This window comes from Leptonychotes weddellii, chromosome 2 (assembly GCF_054177405.1).
Source record: "Leptonychotes weddellii isolate Sample4059 chromosome 2, ASM5417740v2, whole genome shotgun sequence".
NCBI classification, from domain to species: Eukaryota; Metazoa; Chordata; class Mammalia; order Carnivora; family Phocidae; genus Leptonychotes; species Leptonychotes weddellii.
This window is the reverse complement of record NC_138370.1, coordinates 175,457,174-175,477,229: the sequence shown is the minus strand read 5'-3', so window position 1 is coordinate 175,477,229 and position 20,056 is coordinate 175,457,174. Positions and strand designations below refer to the sequence as shown.

Genomic DNA, 20,056 nt, shown 5'->3' with positions numbered 1-20,056 from the left:
TGCCCGTCCCCCCCGCCGGCAGGTCACGGCGCGGACCAGCCCAGCAGCTGCGGTCCGTCCCCCGGCCCTCGTCTGCTCCCAGGCACCCACTGCCCCGGGTGCTGCAAGACCTGACCATGGGCCTTGCTGCTCCGTGTTCCCTTTGTCCTGATGGCGTTTGGTTTGGAAGGTGGTGGGATCCTGTTGCGCCAGCCCTCCAGCACCCCCACAGCCCTCGCACGCCTGGGGTGTCGTCGTGATACCCATGAGGCCCAGGAGCTCTCAGGCAGTGAGTGTCTGGGGACCTCAGGGGGTGGCCTTTTATGGCTTCCCATCCTCCCCTTGCTGGGTGGTGCTAGGACACACCTCCGGCTGACCCCGGGATCCCCACTTATGTCCGCAGCCCACCTGTGGGGGGGTTACCACGTGGGGAGAAGCCTGGCCACGGTCCCCCCCCCCCGTGCCGTTGACCTGCCCTGTCACCGGTGTGTGCCGCCTTCACCCCCGGGCACTGGCCCCTCGCCCGCACGTGCTGGGCCAAGGGGCCCCCGGCTCATCCCGGGAGCCCCATAGGCGGGAGATCCCCCGCGAGGCCCCCAGGCTGTGCGTGCTATTTTGACTGGCCAGTCACACACCTGCAAGGTCTCGTTTTGGCTCCGTCCCCCCGTCCTCACTGTTGTCTCCCCATCACTGGGGCCACGGGCAGCCACAGGTGGGGGTCCCGGTGCTTGTCACCCAGGGCGTACCTGGCCGGCAGGAAGCGCCTCGCCGGCGCCAGAATCCAGGCTCTAATGGGGGAGATTCCTCCACAGTAGAAACAAGGCGTGTGTGTGTGTGCACATACGTGTGGCCTTCCTCTTCACGAACGCTTGCTCAGGACGATTATGACAGTTCTGTCATTCCTCCGCTTTCTACGGTGGTCCACTGTCGGCTCTGCTGAGCGGGAAACCCACCGCGCACCTGCTGCAACCGTGCCTTTACCTCTGTCCTGAAGACCTCACCTGGTTTCCCGACATGCATGGGCACAGCATCTGGGACCCAGGCTACTGGTCATGCCTCCCATCACGCGTGCCTTGCTGCGTGCTAGCCTGTTGAGACATTGGGGTGGGTGGGCAGTGCTCCTAAACGGAGGGTCACGTACCCCCTTTCCTCGGGGCTCCTTCCACTCTCCCCGAGTAGCTCCCGAAGTGAGCCCACAGACACCAGTCCCATTTGCAAACAACTTTCACCGAGCAGGGCATTTGCACGCAGCAAGGCACACCCCACCTGCATCCCCGGGACATCCATCTGTAGCGCGCCCAAGGAAGGTGGGATTGTGACACTCAACACAGTGGACGCTCAATAAATGTTTGTTGAATTGAGATGCATTAAATTCAACGGGTATTTACTGAGCACCCACTCTGTGCCAGACGCTGTGTGGGGCGCCAAGGGGGACACCAAGAAGACAAGAGCAGCCCCTGCCCCGGAGAAGCACGCAGGGAGCTGAGAGAGGCAGAGGCGCCCACGGGAGCGAGCACCCACGCATCCCGCCACCGCCCGCCCGAGGCCTCCGAGGGCTGACGGGGCGGGGGCACGGCTCATCCCATCCATGACCCCATCGGCACATCTCACCCGGGGCTGAACTCATCATCCGGTCATTCATCCACCTCTCCACCAGACATTGGCTGAGCACCTACTATGTGCTGGGCACGGTGCTAGGCAGTGGAGAGGCGGAGGTGAGTGTGGCCCGGCCCCCGTTCCCCAGAGGAGGAGCAGGTGACTGAGCAGCGACAAGCCACCCTGTGACACCCTTCTTTCTCGCCCGCTGCCGCCTACTCCGAAGAGGGTCTCACTGAAATACACGTGGTATTATAGATGACTGAGACTCTCCTTTGTCCTACACCTCGGGCTTTATTGGGACTCTGTGCGTAATGTGCGGTTACCAACGCGCCCGATTTCTGCACATGGAAGGGGTGATGTCGAGTTTTTGTTATGCGAAGAGGGTCTTGAGCTTTACAGGATGAGACTCACCATCCCCAGAAGAACACGAGGTGACGTAGGCCCCCCTCCCCATAAGACAAAGGCCCAGCTGGCTGGGGACCCCGCCTAGAGGACTCAGTGACCCCTAGAAAGAGCCCAGGGTTTCTGAAGACACAGACCCTTCCTAAGGCCCCAGCACAGAGAGGAATGGGGGAGGGGGCCGGTTAGGAAGAGCTCTGCATTGGAAACTGAGGCAGCACAGATGGTGGTCCCGGGGCTTTGGCTTTCGTGTCACCTTCTGTGTGTCCCTCCCTGTGGAGTCCTGTGTTTGATGGGACATGCTTGTCTTCACCTGCTGCCCACCATGGCTGGGGGCCTGGCGCATTGTCTCGGCCCAGGCTCCCTCCCAGCGCTCGCGGGGCGTGAGGCTTGGTCAGAAAGGGCCCGCTCCTGTCATTCCTCTGGAGTGGTGCCAAAATCTTTCCCGCATTTCCTGCTCCATGAGACACTGTGATTTGCTGTGTGCTGATCTCTGAGAATACCCGGTGGGCAGCCACACGCCTGGCTTAGGTCTGCCCCGCGGCCCCGAGGGCTCGACTCCACCAACATCAGGCCTGAAGAAGCACGTCAGTCCATCTCCTCGTTCACGACAGGCAGGACAAGGCCCAAACCTCACCAGATACCTCCCGAGCACCTTCCGTGTTACCGCACTCTTGCGGGTGCTGGGGGTCAAGCAGAGGATGACATCCCCTGCCCCGAGGGGCCGGCGTGCTAGGGGGGTGGGGGCTGAGACCAAAACAAAGTTAGGAAGTATACATCAGTGCCCTGCAGGTAAGGAGGCCAGGAGGTGCTGGGGGCAGTTGTCAATACAGTCGGGGGAGGAAGACTATCTGAGCAAGACTCGACAGGGGTATAGGCTCGAACAGTGAGGATGATCGGGGGAAGCCTGGTGGGTTTGCAGGACGGCGAGGGGGCCTGCGTAGTAGGGGTGAAGGCGGTGATGCGCAGGGTCATGGAGGACTGGGTCACCTGGGGAGGACTCCAGCCTGGCGTCCGAATGGCGACATGGTCCCGGAGGGATCCCAGCAGAGCCCGACCTCGTCTGATACAGGTTTTCGACAGGCCTGAGTGGGGGCAGGAAAGACCATAGGAGGCAATTGCCATCATCCAGGTTGGGGGACAGTGTGCTGGGAGGTTGTCCTAGAGGGGTTGTCCTAGGGGCATGTCTGGGGGGGAGGGTTCCTATGGGGAAGGTGTCCTGGGGCGGCTGTGCTGGGGGAGGTATCTTAAAGGGGTGTCCTGGGGGGTGTCCTTGGAGAGAGTGTCCTATGAGGAGGGTGTCCTGAGGGGTTGCCCTGGAGGGGCATCCTCGGGGGCTGCTAGGGGGAGGTGTCCCCGGGAGATGTTCTAAGCAGCACGAACACCATGTCCAAGCATATGCCAAGGCAAGAAGCAGGACAGCCATTTGGGCAACAGGAAGCCAGTGGGTTGGCAGAAGAGGGACTAGCCAGGACCCAGCTGGTCTGTGTACGATGCTAGGAAGCTGTTCTGTCTGTTAGGGAACAGGTCAGCGGGGTAGGGCTGTGAGCAGGCAGATGAGGCAGTCTGTTCTGCATATTTAAAACAAGGATGGGCAGCTTCGCGGAGGATAGACTGGAGGCTGCTGGGCCAAGCACAAGGGATTGGGGTGTCCATATAAGCGGCAGGGAGGCCCCTTGAGTGGTCTGAATGGCAGGAGCATGTGTGAGCAGTTAGGGGTGCGTGGGGGCTGCAGAATCAGGAATGACATGGGGATAGTTCTGGCTCAGGTAGATGGAGGCACCTTTATTCAGAGATAAGGAAAGAACGGGGTGGTTCTCCGCGTGGAGTCGGGAGCCTGGACATCCAGGCCGCGCTGCCTGGAGCTGGATGGATGGGCGGGGAGCAGAGTCCCCGCAGGTCCTCAGCTCCCAGATGCAAGTGGGTAACCTGAGACCTGGGACTTTCTGCCTGATAAACATGTTCCTGAGCTTGCATGACTTTCTCCAAAGCTTGTGAGGCCCAAAGAAGGTGTGATTCTCTGGGTCCTTTCCCAACTCACTCTGGGTCCTCCTCCTCCCATTTCCTGTCTGCCAAATGCTGCAGGAAAGGGGAGAGAAAGAGTGAGCAGGTGGGCGAGCAGGTGGGCGAGGGGCTGTGTTGTATTGGGGCAGGAGGGGACCCAGAGGAGCCGCCAGGGCTGGAGAGAGCCAGGGCTATGGGAGTGGGCCAGGGTTGGGTGGGGGGTGCACCCTGGCATTCAGCAGGTGGTTAGGTCCCCTGGTGCAGGGACTGCTGGGGAGGGCGTGGCCTCCCGCTGGATGGACAGACTGCTCTCTGCCCCTGCTCCTGGCCAGTCCCCAGAGAGAGCAGTGGGCACTCCAGGTATCGGGGAGGGGACCCTGGCCCAGAAAACACTGTTGGCCCCTCATTGGAGAGACCACCCCCAGCTGTGAGAGTGGGGCACCCTTGGGCAAAGCCTACCACCATCTGGTGGGGGAATTTTAGCAAAATTCCCTGTGCCCCCTGTTTCCAGCAGGCTTGCCCTTTGGGACTGGACAGGGTGTGGCCTCTGATCTGTGGGCAGGGCTGATGCGATGTTCGTAGAAAGGAGCCAATGTTTCAGGGCCCCCTCTGCTCCCCTCCAAATCTGCCTTCTTGAGATACCCCCACCCAGCTGGAAGCTCTCTCCCCTTCCTCAACCCAGGCCCGGGGGCTCCTCATAACCCTCTGTGTCCTTTCTCCCCTGTGGACTGTTAGCCCCTGGGGAGCAGGGTCCCATGAGGATGTCCCCATGCCTCCCTCACCTGCATGTGGCAGCTTCTCGGTGAGTGCTCCCCAGAGCACTGGTGGAGCTGGGCCTCCTCAGAGCAGCACCATCCTCCCTTCGTGGGAAGCGGCATTGCTCCTGGTGGGGTGGAGGGGATGACAGTGACCGCTGCTGACACAGCAACAGTGTCCACGAGATCACAGGATGGGCCAGCAGAGAGAGCGCCAGGTCTGGGTGCTGGTCCACTGGCGCTTGAACCCCAGCTTGTCACTTGCTGTGTGACTTCGGGCATAAGAGCAAAGTTGTCTGTTTAAAATGGCCTCATGTGTAAAAGGCCTCCTGGCAGGAAGCATCTGGGCTTTGGGGCTCACATGTGAGCACTCCGGCATCCTATCTCCTGAGCCTTGGGGGATATCACGGCAGAGCGTGGTTAAGTCCACAGGCCTGGTTGCGGTGAGCCCGTCTTGCTTGCTTCCGGAAGCCTGGAGCTTGGGTCATCCTAGGGCCTCCTGCTCATAGGCACTCAGGGCTGAAGGCAGTTCCAGCCCCCTCCTGGACCCAAACCCCTGCAGGGCCATGCGGCTGCCAAGTTCCTTGTCCGGGCGTTGGTGGAAGATGCGCCCAAGGAAGTGCCTTGCTGAGCAGTTGTGCACAGAGCATCCCTGGGGGCGGTGACGAGCTGCTTGTCTCCAGCGGCAGCTGGGCCTCTCCTTGCATGTCCAGCAGATCCCCTAACCTCTGACCAGCCAGCCCAGAAGAGCTACAGACCCAAGGAGACAGTGCTCAGAATGCCGAGACAAGGCTACCACAGGTGGGCTTCTGAGAGGAGGCGGCAGGGGAGCCTGTCTGCGCTGAGCCCGGACATGAGGATGGCTGGTGTCCAGCCCTTGCAGGGCTGATGGGACTCGCAGTGGGCCAGCTGCCGCCTCGCCCCAGGTCCAGCAGACCTGCCTTCTCACCGTGCACACAGGCAGCGCACGCTCTCGCGGCCACCTGATGGCATCCGACACGCAGGTGCCCAGAAGCCCACACCTGCAACCCACAGGGGTGCAGAGATGCTGGCGCAGATGGGTCCACCGGTTCCCGAAGCCAGAAGTCCTAGGCCCTCGTTTTATCCTCTTCGTGAGCAGACGTTGACCTTGTAGGGGCCATTATTCTCACGGGGCCTCAGCTTCCTTACCTGTAAAAGGAGGTCCTGTGTCATGCAGAGGCCTACGAGTTTCAGGTAAAGTCTCTGCACGTGCGAAGGGACTTTTTAAGCCAGTGGCTATCAAACCTAGCTGCATGGGTGGTGGCGGGGGGGTCACTGGGACCTTTAGAGTCTACTGATGGCTCATCCCAGCCCCAGAGAGGCCAAGTGTGATGGGTCCACATGGCAGCTGGGGGTGGCGGGGGGCAGATAATGGAGCCTCCTCTCTCCCTGCTCATCCGCATTAAGTATAACCCCACCCCACCCCCAAAACAGTAGAGCAGACACATCATAGAAATCTCAAGGGTGGAAAGAGGAAGGTGGGCTGGCTAAGGACCCCAGGACTTGAGGAAAAACACAGGAGCCATGTCCCCCGCCTCCCATGAAGTGGCACCAGGCGGCCAGGTAGGCATCTTCCTCCCCAAGCCTCACCGGCAGATACGAAACAGGAGGCCTATGGGCAGCCTGGAGGGTGGGCCCGGGAGACCCTCTCCACCGCAGCCGCCGCCTCACACCCCCACCTCGGGGCACAGAGCAACGGGGGAAGCACGGCTGGTCCCGGGAACCCCAGCCGGGCTCGGCAGACCAGAAGAGCATGTTCTGAAAACCAGCCTGTCCTCAGAATCACAGGCCGTAACACACCAGGCCCCATGTGCCAACTCAAGCAGGCGGCAGCTCCTTCAGTAGAAGGCTCTACCAGGATGCGGTGTCCCCAGACGTCTCGTCCGGGAGACGATATGGAGGATTACTCCCCCACACCAGGAGCCATGAAGATAACGATTTGAACCGGCAGACGAGAGAGATGCGACACTAAGAACCGGATGTCGGGGTTCCCGGACGAGGATGTTTAGGGCAGCCACCCGAAAAATGCTTCAGCAAACAAATACCCGAAAAGAAAGAAATTTCAGCAAAGAAATAGGCATTACCCACCCCCCCCCCAAAAAAGAGAATCAAATGGAAACTATAGAACTGAAAGATAAAATAACCCAAATTAAAAAGTCACCGATGGATTCAGAAACAGCGTAGCAGAATACGGCAGAGCAGTCAGCCGTCCCGTACATGGAGCAGCAGAAATGATCCAGTCTGAGCGACAGAGGGAAAACAGCAGTGAAAAGATGAACGGGGCCTCAGAGGTCTGTGGGGCAACATCTGTCGCGGTGGAGTCCCGGAAGGAGAGAAGAGAGTGGGCTGGAAAAAGCGTTCAAAGATATGGCTAAACACTTCCAAAAGGTGGTCAAAGACCTAAACCTACAGGTTCAGGAAACTACAAGAACCCCAAATAGGACAAGTCCAAAGGAGTTCATGCCAAAACCAGTTACGACGATAACTGAACCTCTAAAATCTGAAGACAGAGGATGGCAGGTCTTGAGAGCATCCACAACAGAAGACAGACTCCCTGGAGGACAAGGCCAACTGGAGACAGCAGGTTTCTCTGCAGAAACCGCGGGGCCAGCGGAAAGGGGGTGCTTTCCGTGTGCCGAAGGAAGGTTGCCATCGACACGAATTCTGCACCAGGGGAGCCTATCCCGCGGGAATGAATGGGAAATGAAGAAATTCTCAACACTAAGCATTTTTCACGAGTAGAGGTTGTTTAAAGAATCGCAGGCAGCAGGTGTTCAAGCAGAGAGGAGGACATGGTAAGAGAAGACTCGGGGCTTTAGAATGGAGAGGATATCAAAGAGGTAAAAACGGGGCGAATATCATCGACCCTTCTCCTTTCCACGAGGTTATGAAATCCTGTCTGATGGTTGAGGCAGAATTTGTGATGTTATGTGATGTGGGAGCTCAAGGTAGGTAGAAGGGACACCCAGGACAATTGTCGTTGGAAAGTCAGGAGAACAGCTCCGTGGAGTAGGGTCTGTGTGCTTCATGCGAAGCGGTCAGACGCGGAGACCGCAGGTGGCAGCCTGAGCACGGGGCCCTGTGACAGCCATCCGGGTGACAACGGTGCCTCCGGGCACAGGACAGAGGTGAGGGTACTGCTGTTCTCAAGGCCCCAAACCTTCGTGTGCATCAGAATGTCCCAGAGGGCAGCTTGTCTACCACAGCTCATGGGACCCCAGCCCAGAATCCAATGCAGCAAATCGGGGGTGGGCCCTGAGAATTTGCCTCTCTAACCAGTTCCCGATGAGCCTGATGCCGCTAGTTGGGGACCCCACTTTGAGAACCACTGCTCTAGCATCTTTGGTCGATCGGGAGCCCCTGTGTCTCAGTGGAGGGTCCCTCAGGTCCTCAACCGCACAGCCTCACGTTGCGGAATGTGCCTGACTCTGTGTGTAAATTAGGAGGGACCCCAGGACTGTGAGTCAGGGGGCCTTGTTTGGCATCCCGGGGCTGGGTGACCTCAGGCAGACCCCCTGACTCAGGGCCTCAATTCCCCCTCTATAGAATGGGAGGCTTCGGAGAGGCTGGGAGGAACAGGGGCAGCACAGCAGGTCTGGCCCCTCGCCCCTCTTCTGTGTCCCGCTCCCCTGCCCCCGTCTTTCATAGGTCGGAGTTTACATAAACTCTCGTGTGGCAAGAGGGTGCCTTTGTTAAAAGAAGTTTGAGAACCCTGACCTTGATGTGGCAAAAGGCCCTTTCTGACCCCCATCCGGGACCTTCCGACAGGCCGCATGGGGGCAAACATGTGCCCAGGATAGGTTTCCCGGGTCCACACGTGAGCCATGCAGAATGTCGTCTCCGTCCCCAGAGTTCGTGAGGACCCCCTGAGATGAAAGGCATCTGGATGAGCCTCCGTCTGGCCCTCCTGGAAGGGTTGGGTGGGCAGTTCTGTGCGTGGCACCCACCTCGCCTCTGGAGGCTCGGTGCTTGGTCGCATGGACGCACACGGCCTTGTGAACACCCTGACAGGCAGCCCGCTGGCCCCCGTGGTGGGTGCCGGCATTTGGTGCTATGTGTTGTTGCCGAGCTGCTGGTGGCCAGCCAGTGCTGGGAGCAAGGAGCCCCGGAGCTCCCTCCAGGGGAGGCGGCATCCTGCCCCTCCGGGGGGCTAGGCTCTGCCGCGTGTCCTGCCCCTGAGCCAGGAGGCCATACCAGAAAGCCTCTGTGCCACCCTCTCCAGACCCGTTGCAGAGGTTAACCGGGAGACCTCAAAGCCCAGGGCCCATGCAGGGCAGCCAGGGACGTGAGCGGCAGAGCTGGGTCAGCTGCGGGATCCCCATGGTCTCAGACCAGCCTTTTTTGTTTCAAGAGAAGCCAGAAGTTAGGATCTTAATGTGAAATCCCCCAATGGCAAGTAGCTCAAGATCATTTTAAAAAATAAAAAATACTTCCTATGCCGCCTTTGGTTGGTGGCAGGCTCCCGTGAGCCGACCCTGGCACAGGATGGCACAGCCCTAACCCCCCACGGGGTTTCCTTCCTGCCCCTGTCCCAGCTCTCCAGCTCTGCTGGGTGAGGAGCTCGGCCTAGGTGACAGGTGATGCCAAGACCTGAGGCTGCCGGAGAACACAGGTGCCCAAGAGGGTGCCACGGTGTTCCCGGGGTCCTAGGCGGGCTCAGGGGCATCACGCCCTTGCCGGCTTCTTCCTCAGCCAGCACCCTGGGGACAGAGGTCATGACGGAGGCAGGGCGTGATCTTCGGGGGCCCCTCTGGGTGTCACGAACTCAGCCCCTCTGGCCGGGGCCCGGCCTCTGTGCGTGCGTGACAGAGCTGTGCTGTGTCTGTTTCAGGATTCCCCTATTCCAAATCTGACCCTCTCCCAGGACACGGAAAGAATGGCTTGGACCACCGGGTAGGTACTCGACCCCTCCCTGGCTCGCGGTATACTAACCATCACCCGCCGGGAGCCTGAGCGTGGTGCCCACAGCCTCTTGACCACACAGCCGGAAGGAGGGGCCCGGGGACCCCTCTCGCCCACTGCCTCTGCCTGTGCCCCCCACCCCCGCCCCTGCCCCAGGGGCTGTGCTGGTGCTTCTGCAGACCAGGGCCAGACCAGAACTGGGACACCCTCCCCTCCTCCCGTCTAACCCCAGCCCCAGCTCCCAAGGAGACCTCAGTGTGGTGGGGAGCGGGAGACAGGGCCACGCAGAGTATTCCGACCCCCTGAGGCCCCTTCTGACCCTCATCCTTCTTCTGTGACCCGGAGCCTAATAAGGGGCTTAAAGGATCAGCTACTTGGGGAGCAACGTGAGCCACGGATCCACTTCCTTCCTGAGGTGCCCCGGCCCCTCACGACGGTCACCACGAACGGTACCTTTAACATCTGTGGCTATTACCTGTCACCCCTAGTACTGCCACTTGCCCCGTAATTATCCCTGGGTCCCACACTCCGTAGCTGGCTTTCTCTGGCTGCTCCCAGCTAAAGGCTGGCCGGACTTCCCAATCCAGGACATTGGAATGTGAGCCCAGAGAGTTTGGTGCCCGACTTGGCCCCACGGAGGGGCTGGGCGACTTTCTGTCACTGTTCCCACAGCTTCACTAGTCCCCAGTGAGGCCCCCCGGGGTGGGGCGGGTGGGATGGCACCAGAGCCCCCCCCACACACACACAGCCCCAGGACACCCCCTCTCAGGCAGCCTCTCTGCTGTCTGAAACCGGGGCGAGTCGTTCCGCTGGAGAAGGTGCTCAGAGGTCGAACCCCCGTGTGTTGCACGGCAGGGTTCTCAGCAGTAAGTGTGTAATGCCCGGGACAGCCTTCTGCAGCCCCCAGGGCACACCTCGCATCCAGGGGCCCAGCCACAGGGACCCGTCTAAGAACAGGGATGAGGCAGGCGTTTTCTCAGCCTTGTTCGTCTTCCTCGGGCCCTGTCCGACCTGCCGTTGTGCCCGTCCGGGGCCCAGGCACCTCTGCATGGTTTGACTCTAGTGAAGCCCCCTTCCCACTAATCTCACTTCCAATTCTGGAATGGGCCGAGTCAGGGCGTGCATGCCGCATGCTCCTCTCGATTTTCTTCTAAGGATTTCTGCACCCTTCATCTTCAGTGGACAGCGGGTAGGCACGGGACGGGGGGCAGGAGGACGTCCACGGGACCCCCACAGCACCAGGAATTGTCAGTCCTTGGGCTCAGGGTTAGGGGTCCTGAGGGGCGGTGGGGAAACGGTCCAGAATGTTCTCTGCGTACCTGGAACAGCTGTTCTGGGACTCAGGGGCCCATGAGGGCGGCAGTGTTCCACCCCTCGAGCCAAGTCCTGGACTGTCCCTCGATACGTGGAAGACCAGGGAGGAATGCCCAGCATTTCTAGCCTTGCTTCATTGGTGCCTGGGCCACGTGTCCTCTGGGGAGATGCCCTCCTTGGTTCATGCTGGAATGACTTGGATCGATGCCCCCAGCACCTGCAGAGAAGGCCACGGCCTCACACGCCCCACCCCCGCAAGAGCTGGGAACAGCTGACCCAGACATTTCATCATGGACACCGTCTTCAATCCCTCTCCCAGAACAAGTGAGAGTAGAGGCTAGAGCTGTAGAGTCGAGAGCTGAGCCTCTGTGAATGTTTCTCCTGCCGGCCTCAAGGCGGGGGAGGCCTGTGCGTCCTGCAGATGCTGGGGGGTTGGCAAAGGGGGCTGCATCCTCGTGGGAAGATCTTCAGCTTTTCACGTGGCTTATGTGGAGATTGGTGACTCGCATTGGAGACTTTGCTTTGGGGTTCTTTTTCTCTGCGAAGATTCTTTCCTGTTTTTTCAGACTTTCTAAGACTTTTATGTAATTTTATGCCTACTTCTCAGTGGGAAGACCGGATAATTGAGCTTTTGAATGACCAGCCTTTTATGGTGCGACCATGCTCAGCACCCAGACGTGGTCACCCACTGCTGTCCGTGGCCTACAGTGCTCACAAGCCACTTGTTAGATTGTTTTTTGGTGTGTCTCCACTTCCAGAAAGGATTCTAGGTGGCCCGAAGTAAGAACACAGGTGCACTGAGACCGGAAGCCCACAAAGCCCAAATCACAAAGGAGCAGAAGAGGAAGCTCTAAAAGAAATCATATATCAGAATTATATCAGAAACAAAAGAACATTGTATGAGCGAAACCGCTGAAGCTTAGCTCTGAGCTTCCTGGTGGCCAAGGCAAAGGGGCAAACATGACCAGCTATGTAGTTCTCGTCCGATGGAAGGAAGATCAGTTCATCAGGGGATAGAGGTTTCTAGTTCTTGCTTCGAGAGGGATTTGTCACAAGGGGCCACCACCCTGAGTCCCAGAGCTCGTTAAAATGTCCTGCTAACCAGCCTGCCACAGAGCCTACTCCTGGTAGATGCTCTCCTCTTATGGAATAAATAGGGCAGTAACCACCTGTCACAGGCATTCCTGTAGATGAGGCAGCGTGGCTCCCAACATGTGCCACCTGGTCTGTTAGTAAGAGAACGACCTCTGGCCACCGACAGAAAAACCCTGAGGGCAAATAGGGACAGACTGAATTCTCCTGCTGGAGGACAGAGCCTGCCAGATTATAGCAATAGCCTAAAGAGGGGACACTGGTTTGTGATGACACACGTCATCCAGCAGGTGTCGCATTCCCACATGGAACTGCGCCGAGCAGCACAGCTGTGCCAGGGACCCTGATAAGGTACAAGATGGGAGGCAATTTGAATGTGGCATTTGGAATCAGACATGTGGATCTAGTGGACAGAAAATAATAAAAGACGTAGGGAGCAGTTAATAGTGCAAACAGTAAACCATCTACTAGGTACATGAGAAAAATCTGTATCTTTTGAATCAGGTTTTCACATGTCCATAAAGCATTTGCAAAAATGCCTTATGTACAAGGAAAACCTTAATAAATTAAAGAAGTCTGATATTTTCCAACGGTAACTCTGGACAGAACACGTGCCGCACTGAGCCCCGAGTTCAAATCCCAGCTCTGCCACCAGCCACCTGTATGTCTTCGGGCAAGTCACTTATATTTCCTGAGTCTCTACTTCCTGTCTTTAAAAAAGTTATCCTTACCTCTTAAGATCATTGTGAGGACAAATAACAGTCAAAACATGTGAGATCTTCTTGTAAGCTCTATAGAGTGGTTCCCACAAGAGTAATTGTTATAAAAGCAAGTTCCTACCCCTTCTTCCTTCCACAGTGGTGGCTACTAAGTGGCAAATTCCAACGCAAGTCTTAGCAAGACAGTAACAATGGGCCGTGAACAGCCACAATTTCATTCCTACTACTAACAATTCCAGTATCATTTTTGAGAAACAAAAGACATGGATTACAATGTTTACAGTTCTGTGTATTTGCTGTATGATCCTGGGCTCGTTCCTTAACCTCTCTGAGCCTCGTCCATAAAACCGTGACGATGATGCCCACCTCCTAGGCTCGCAGCGAAGATTGCAGAATGTGTCTGTAGGGTAACTGACACCTAGTAAACTCCAAACCAATGGGAGAGGTAAATAATCTGTTGCTTTTCAATTCTCCAGTGCCTCTGCTGAGAACTGCAAGGGAATCAGCCAGGGTTGGGCCTGTGGGGCTCCCCTGGCCACCCCACCTGTTAAGGAGTGACCCCAAGGCTCCCTCGCACCAGAGAGGTCTTGAAGATCTCAGGCACTTAGAGGACCAAGAGGGGGCTGGGCTGTTCTTCCCCTGCTCTGGACTGATCTGGTGCCCCCGCATCCATTCCAAAGATGCCCTACCCTCTCTCCTGGGAGTCTCTCTCTGGCCTCAGAGACTGGCAGACCAGAGGAGGCTGGTTTTGCTGCTAGGAAAGGCGTCTCTAACTGCCCAAGGTGGCGGTCGCCTGAGATTGAGTGGCCTGTGATGCAGGGCAGTGGGCGCTAGGGGGAGGCATGTCTCTTCCGCGTCACCGACCGGCCCGGTGGGAGAAGACGAGTAGAGGGCAGGTTTGCCTTGCCTTAGGCAGGAAGAGGTTTCCAGACCAGACAGGTACGCCTGGGGCTGCTTCTCAGCGTCCTGAGAAAATGTCTCAAAAATTGTTCTTGCAAACCCCTAAGGAGAATTATTCTGTGATGGTCATGAGAGTGGGTGGGGGTGAGGGCACCTGGCTCAGGGTCCCGGGGCTGAGACTAGGTGAGGCGAGTGAGGCACTTGCCGAAAGGCTCCGTAATCAAAGTAAATAATGTTCTAATGCAATGTTTTTTTAAAGCCCAAGTCAATGCAAGAAAATTCGTGATGAACAAAACACCAAATCTTTAAATAGAGACTGGCTCCAGCCCTCCACTTACGTACTTGCCCGACTCACCACCCTTGTCTCCCCTTTTTGGGATGAAGGACTTTGGGCTCGGGGCTCTCTGGCTCGTCCCTTGCCCGCACACTCTCTGGAACTACACCTGTTCCTTGCATGTCGCCCCTCTACCGCAAGAAGTACTGCTGACTGCGCTTTCCCGGTCGCCCGAGCAGGGTGAGGCGCGACTCTCCCCTGGGACTGCAGGCCTCCCTTGAAACCCCTGCACGGGATCCCAGAAATGCCAGCCCAGAGCGCCGAGGCTGCGTCAGAGTAGGTGCTGGGCCTGCAGGAACCGTGTTCTTCCAGCGGCTCCATGGACCGCAGGCCGTGGCAGAGCTTGACTCGTGGTGTTCATGCCAGGCGCAGGAGTGGGGGTAGAGACACGGGGGCTCGGTGCCTGCTTTTGGGGCCCAGACCCTCCTGAGCGGTGTGTGGGGCGATTTTTTCAGGCAGGCGGACGAAAGAGAATTCCCAGCATGGGTGGTGGAGATGCACGGAGTCTGCTGATGACTGCCGTGAACGGGGGAGGCAGGCACCCGACGGTGGCCCCTGTTCCCTCGAGTGTCCTCACCTCAGGGCCATCCTCTGTCACGGCCGCTCAGGCACGCGGGGCTCTGTCCAGGGGCTGTACGAACTGGCTCTCCTGGGCGCCTGGGGCCCGTGGGGTCTGGAGGGGAGCAGCGGCCCCCCTGGGCTGGCCTCCGCACCGGGCTGGGCTGCACCCCTAGGGGACCACGGGGCGCAGGGAGCAGGCGTGCAGGCGCGGCTCGAAAGGCGGGCAGGAGAGCTGGGCCAGGCAGGGTCCCCGCCGGCCTGGAAGGCAGGGGGGAGGCACACGAGCAAACCCGCCAAGTGTGTCCCAGCGTGGCCCTTCCAGAGCCGAGGCGCCGGGGACTCTGGGGAGCCCAACTTCCTCCCCTCACCCCCACCCCCAGAGCCGGGCAAAACCAAGGCACGACCACCCGCCCCTACAACCTGCCGCCTGCCGCCCTCTCTCTTTCTCTTCCAGAATGCCAATCTGGCCCCTTGTGGAGCAGACCCGGATGCCAGCTGGGGCACGCGAGGTACAAGACGTGGGGACCCCCGTGGGTCTCCGGCTGGGGCAGGGGTCTCTTAACCGTTTCCATGAGTCTCATTCTGGGACGGGCCCCTCCAGGGCCGGCTGGCAAAGGCTCCAAGCATCGCGCAGTGGGGGGAGCGTTGGGGTGCTCGTTTCGGCTCGAGGAGCCAGTGACCTCCGTTCTTATGTTGCCTGAGGTGCTCCCTTCCCTTCATCCTTGAGAACAGCTGACCCTGTCCTGATTTGTTGGTCACTCTGGTCACTTGGGGAGAGAGATATGTGTTGGAATAGCCATCCCGTACCAGGACTGAGGCCAACCCAATCACCCACGGTTACATTTCGTGGCAACATAACGCCCCTGGGGTCCGAGTCAGATGAATTCGGGTCCCATCCTGCCTCCCACCCCTCCTGGTCACGCGGGCCTCCTGGGCTTCAAACCAGGAAGGTTGCTTGCCGGGAGGCTGGTGTTCCTGGCATGACCCCGGTCGCATGGCAGGTGCCTGACCGGGGTGGGGGGGCTCTGCTAGCTCTGAGCCCCTCCTGCGTGGGATGTTCGTTCACCCCTGTCACCCTGGATGGCAGGGAGCATGTTCTCATGGGCTGCTGGCTCACGCTGGGCCGTGGAGCACTGGGGGCTCAGAGCTGGCTCCCTCCACGTGGCTCTCCAAGTCATCAGGATGTTGAGTGTGGCCCGCTGGGAAATTTGGGGACCGGCCCCTGTCACCCAGGCCCCTTGCCAGGGTCTCCCTCCCAAGGCCAGCTTGTGGCCCAGGTCCTAGGGGTACTGCTTTCTAGGGGGTTCTACATGCTCACAGAGGCCCTCTGATCCATTCAGGTCTATTTTCTGACATGACGATTTTAGTCTGGCAGAAAAGCCTTTTGAAAAGTAAGCATGTGGGGCTCAGGAATATAAAGGAGGAACTACAGGCCAAGAAGGTGAGAGAGTAAGAGCCGTGGGGTCAGACCCTGCGCGGCTGTCAGTCTCTGCAATGCCCCCAATACTGCCCTGGAATGTCTGATCCGCAGGTGGGTAAACTGAGGCAGGCCGCTTTCTCAGGGCGGCCCGGACCACCAGGGAGACAGTATCACGCCCGAGGAACACAGCGCTGCGTCCGGCTCCCAGTCTGGCCTCCAGCCTCCCGACCATGCCTCCCGCTCTCGGGTCCCCCTGGGCAATCAGCTGCCCAAGGACTAGCGCCCCAGGGCAGGCCGCCGGGGGTGGGGTGGGGGGTCCCCAGGACAGGACTGCTTCTGCCGTTGGGCCGCGTTCCCGCGCTTTCTAAACTGCCACGCGTGGCTTCTGCTCTCTCTCTTACAGAATACAAGGTAAGAGGGGCCGCCCACTGCCACGCCGACCTCTGCCCGCCGCCACGCACCTGCCCAGGTTAAAAGTTCCTTTTGTTGTGGTTTCCTATGAAATGTGTGTGTCCGATGCCGGCGCAAGTATGTACCTCTCGTTGGCCTTCGGCTCAGCCCTTTGGTCCCGGCACACGCCTGCTTCCCGGGGTCAACCTGCGGTCTCCCCTCCCCACAGGTCTATCCTTATGACGCCCTCATTGTCACCAACCGAATTCGCGTCAAACTGCCCAAGGATGTGGACCGGACGCGGCTGGAGGTAGGAGGGCATCTCTGGGGGCGGGGGGTGTGCATTCCGGCTGGGAGGTCCCCGGCACACGTCTGTCTGCGGCGTCAGCGCTCAGCACCCCTGAGTGTTCCCGTGGGCGGCGGGGGCGCCACCAGGCCCACAGCGGGCTCGGAGCCCAGGCCCCGCGTTGTTTCGAGGGTTGAGAACCGTGGGAGTGTCCCCCAACACAGGTGGCTTCGCAGAGGGCTCTGCTGTGTGTGTCTGGCCAGGAAGGGCTTCATGACAGCGCCAAGTCGGTGGTGCTTGTCCTTCCCCTGGGGACTGGTGTTAGGAAGTTGGTCACGATCCGTGGCCTCTCGTTTGGCCACATTTACACCCAGTGAGAATAATAAACCCATCTCTGGAGAGCACGTGTAGGCTTAAAAGGCCAACAGGATGTCAGCTCAGGGTAGGTATTTGGATGATACTTGTTGATCGCAAGGACTTTGCTGAGCGCTCGCTAGGAGCCGCGGTCCCCACGGTTGACGTGCAGGACTTAATCCCCACAATTGCCCTACCGAGTAATCAATGTCCATGCACTAGATCTCACCTCCTGAGCCCTGTCACGGATGTTTCGCTGCCTTTTAATGACCGTTTTGCGGGGTGCTGCGGGATCTGGAGGCTCCTGAAGGCCTAGGGCTGCCCTGCCCCATCCGTGCCCCAGGGCTGGGCACACGGGAGGTGCGGGGAGCATCTGACGCAGAGTGTGTGTCCAGCCAGCGCTGGAGCTGCCCGACCGCCCACCTGGGAGGGAGCCGTAGGGGCGCGGACACAGCCGAGGGGCACCCAGCCAGCGCGGGAGGGCTGCCAGGAGAAGTCGGGAGGCCAGGTGCATCTGTACAGGATTGCCGCCTAAGACGGAATGGACGGAGGCCCCGGCGGTGCACTGGGGTGGAGGGAGGGGGGCTGGTCCACTGCGCAGCAAGAAACATGGGGCTGGCCTTTGAAGGAGGGATGGGACTCTCACCAGCAAAGAAGGGAGAGCATTGAAGGGTCTTCCAGGCCAAGGGACCCGCAAGTAAAGTCTTCGGCGGGGGGACCTGCAGGATGTGCCTGGGCAAGAAGGGAGCCCTCGGTGATGGGGGTCGGGCACCGACTTCCCTGCACTAATTGGCCTTGATGCGTGCGCCCTTCAGGTGAACATACAGCTGCCTACTGCGTGGGTCACTGGGCCCCTCACCTAGGGCCCGGGACAGCATCCCTCGGCAGGGGGATAGTGGTGGTGGGGAAGGGCTTGGGGACGCTGGTGTGGCCACAGCCTTGCACGGAGACACATCCGTGTTGACCCTTTCTGTTGCAAGTGATGGGTGCCTGACCCAAAGTGAGACTCAAGCAAAAAGGAGATCACCAGCCATAGGGTTGATGGGTCCCCACAGGGGTGGCTCGGTCCTGCCTCAGGACCAGTTTCCTTCCCACCGTCTCCTGGCTGTGCGTCCTCTGTGTGTGTGTCGGCCTCGTCGAGAGACAGACTTCTACCTCACCTCTCCTAGGCTCAGAGTCTGCAGAGAAGAGATCCCATGTGCCTGGTCTCTCTCTCTCTTCCTCTCTCTCAGAAGTCCTGGCCCTGCCTTATTTCCACCTCTGGGTAGGTCCTCTGATCAGCCCTGAGTCAACCAGCTTGGCGGGGGACTGCAATGCCCATCTGGCCAGGCTTGGCTACAGGCACTCCTAGAGCCAGGGGACAGCTCGGAGCTCTGGGACCTGGGACCTGCAGGGAGCTGGGGTGCTGTGGCTGGGGGGGAGGGGGCGGCATGGCCCAGTGAGCCCACAAATGCCACAGGAAGGCAGTGCCGTGAACCCGCCAAATCCTGCCATCATCCAGGACACGAGGGCATCGTGCCCGGCAAAGGACCACAAAGGCGGAGGACACATGAGCACCTTGCTCAGGATGCTGTCCGTTTAGCAGGACATTTGGACCTTGCCCCACAGAAAAGGAAAGATGCTCGAAAAGTTCTGACCTGTTGGGATAAGCGCAGGTCATCCGTGGGGTCTGGGGAGGCCGGGGCAGCCGAGGCCAGCTGGGAAGCAGGTGTGCGAGTCTAGGGGGGCAGGGGGCCCCTGGGGCTCATCCCCAGGTGCAGCTCCTGGCACGTGGAGGTGGCCAGAGAGCACGTGTGCACACAGACGCCAGGAACCAGGAGGGCCGCCTCACACTTCGGGGGTGCCTGCCCTGGGGGAGTAGATAGGGTCTTGGGCGGCCTCTTCATGGGGCTCAGGTATGACAATCCCCACTTTCTCTGTAGGGGATGTGCTCTTGGGCTCCTGCTGAGTGGAGTCCTTGTTAATCATGCGGTCATGTCCCCAGCCTGGAGGGCGCCTATTTGCTGTGTGTCTTTGTTCCTTACAGGGCCAAGCCCTGTGGGCTGGTTGCTCTCATCCCAAGAGCCGAGCCCAGAACAAGATGCCTGGAGCTTCCGGCACAGCGACGACCCCGGGCCAGGTTTCCCTCTTGGGACTGGGGTACCCTTTAAATGACACCCCCTTTTCTTTTTGCTAAATACCGAATGCAAGATGAATAGTGGTTAATACCTCTAAATACTTCCTTTTGAACAAACTCTGAGGATTGGGTAATGGGTTTAATCATCCATTCTCCAAGAACACACCCACGGGTCCGTCTCTGTAATCACTTTCCTCTCATCTCCGCCGAGCCGGGAGGCAAGCTGGGAATGTTACCAGCAGTGGGGCACACCCCACATTCTTCGGGGCTCGGAGCTGGGAGGTGAGCCAGGAGTGGCCTAGGAGGGGCCGGCCACATCCCAGCAGGACAGGAGGCCCCTGATATTTTTATTTCAGGGAGAGAGCTTTATTTTTAATATCAAAACAATTTATAACTCTTGTAGAACTCCAGAAAAATGCAAAGAAGAACGCAAACATCACACGGAATTCCCCCACCAAGTCATAACTTCTGTTAGCACCATGGTAGACATGATTCCGGAAATCTCTTTCTGCACAAATACCCAAGATTGCTGAATCTGATTTTTGATGTGTAGGTTCACACTGTTTATGTAGTTTGATATCAGCTTTTTAAAAAAGATGTTATTCATTTATTTATTTGAGAGAGAGAGAGAGAAAGAGCATGAGTGGGGGCGGGGAGTAGCACAGGGAGAGGGAGAAGCAGACTCCCTCCTGAGCAGGGAGCCCGATGCGGGGCTCGATCCCAGGACCCAGAGATCATGACCTGAGCCGAAGGCAGACGCCTAACCAAATGAGCCACACAGGCACCCCTGATAATCAACTTTTTTTCGCTTAAGTTTGACATGAACATTTTCCACGCTAGTTAATATGGATCTGCTCATCCTTTTAATGGCTGTGTGATGGTCCCACGTCCACACTTGGGAGGGTCTGAAA

The 20,056-nt window shown here is 58.7% G+C and overlaps 1 protein-coding gene across 15 annotated transcripts in view; it reads left to right on the top strand.

Annotated features, from left to right (window-relative positions):
• Positions 1-20,056, top strand: part of ABLIM2 (actin binding LIM protein family member 2) — a 92,930-nt gene that overhangs the window by 62,544 nt on the left and 10,330 nt on the right. For 13 of the 15 annotated variants that reach the window (XR_014143115.1, XR_014143117.1, XR_014143119.1 and 10 more), the window contains 4 exons: positions 9,589-9,650; positions 15,034-15,088; positions 16,403-16,468; positions 16,619-16,699. Coding sequence is in view for 1 of the 15 variants with exons in the window: in XM_081812677.1 (XP_081668803.1) it covers positions 9,589-9,650; positions 15,034-15,088; positions 16,403-16,410; positions 16,619-16,699 (206 nt within the window). In the remaining 14 variants the exon portion in view is untranslated. Of the gene's footprint in view, positions 1-9,588; positions 9,651-15,033; positions 15,089-16,402; positions 16,528-16,618; positions 16,700-20,056 lie in introns of those variants that run through there. The other 2 variants (XR_014143116.1, XM_081812677.1) reach the window with 2 other exon arrangements.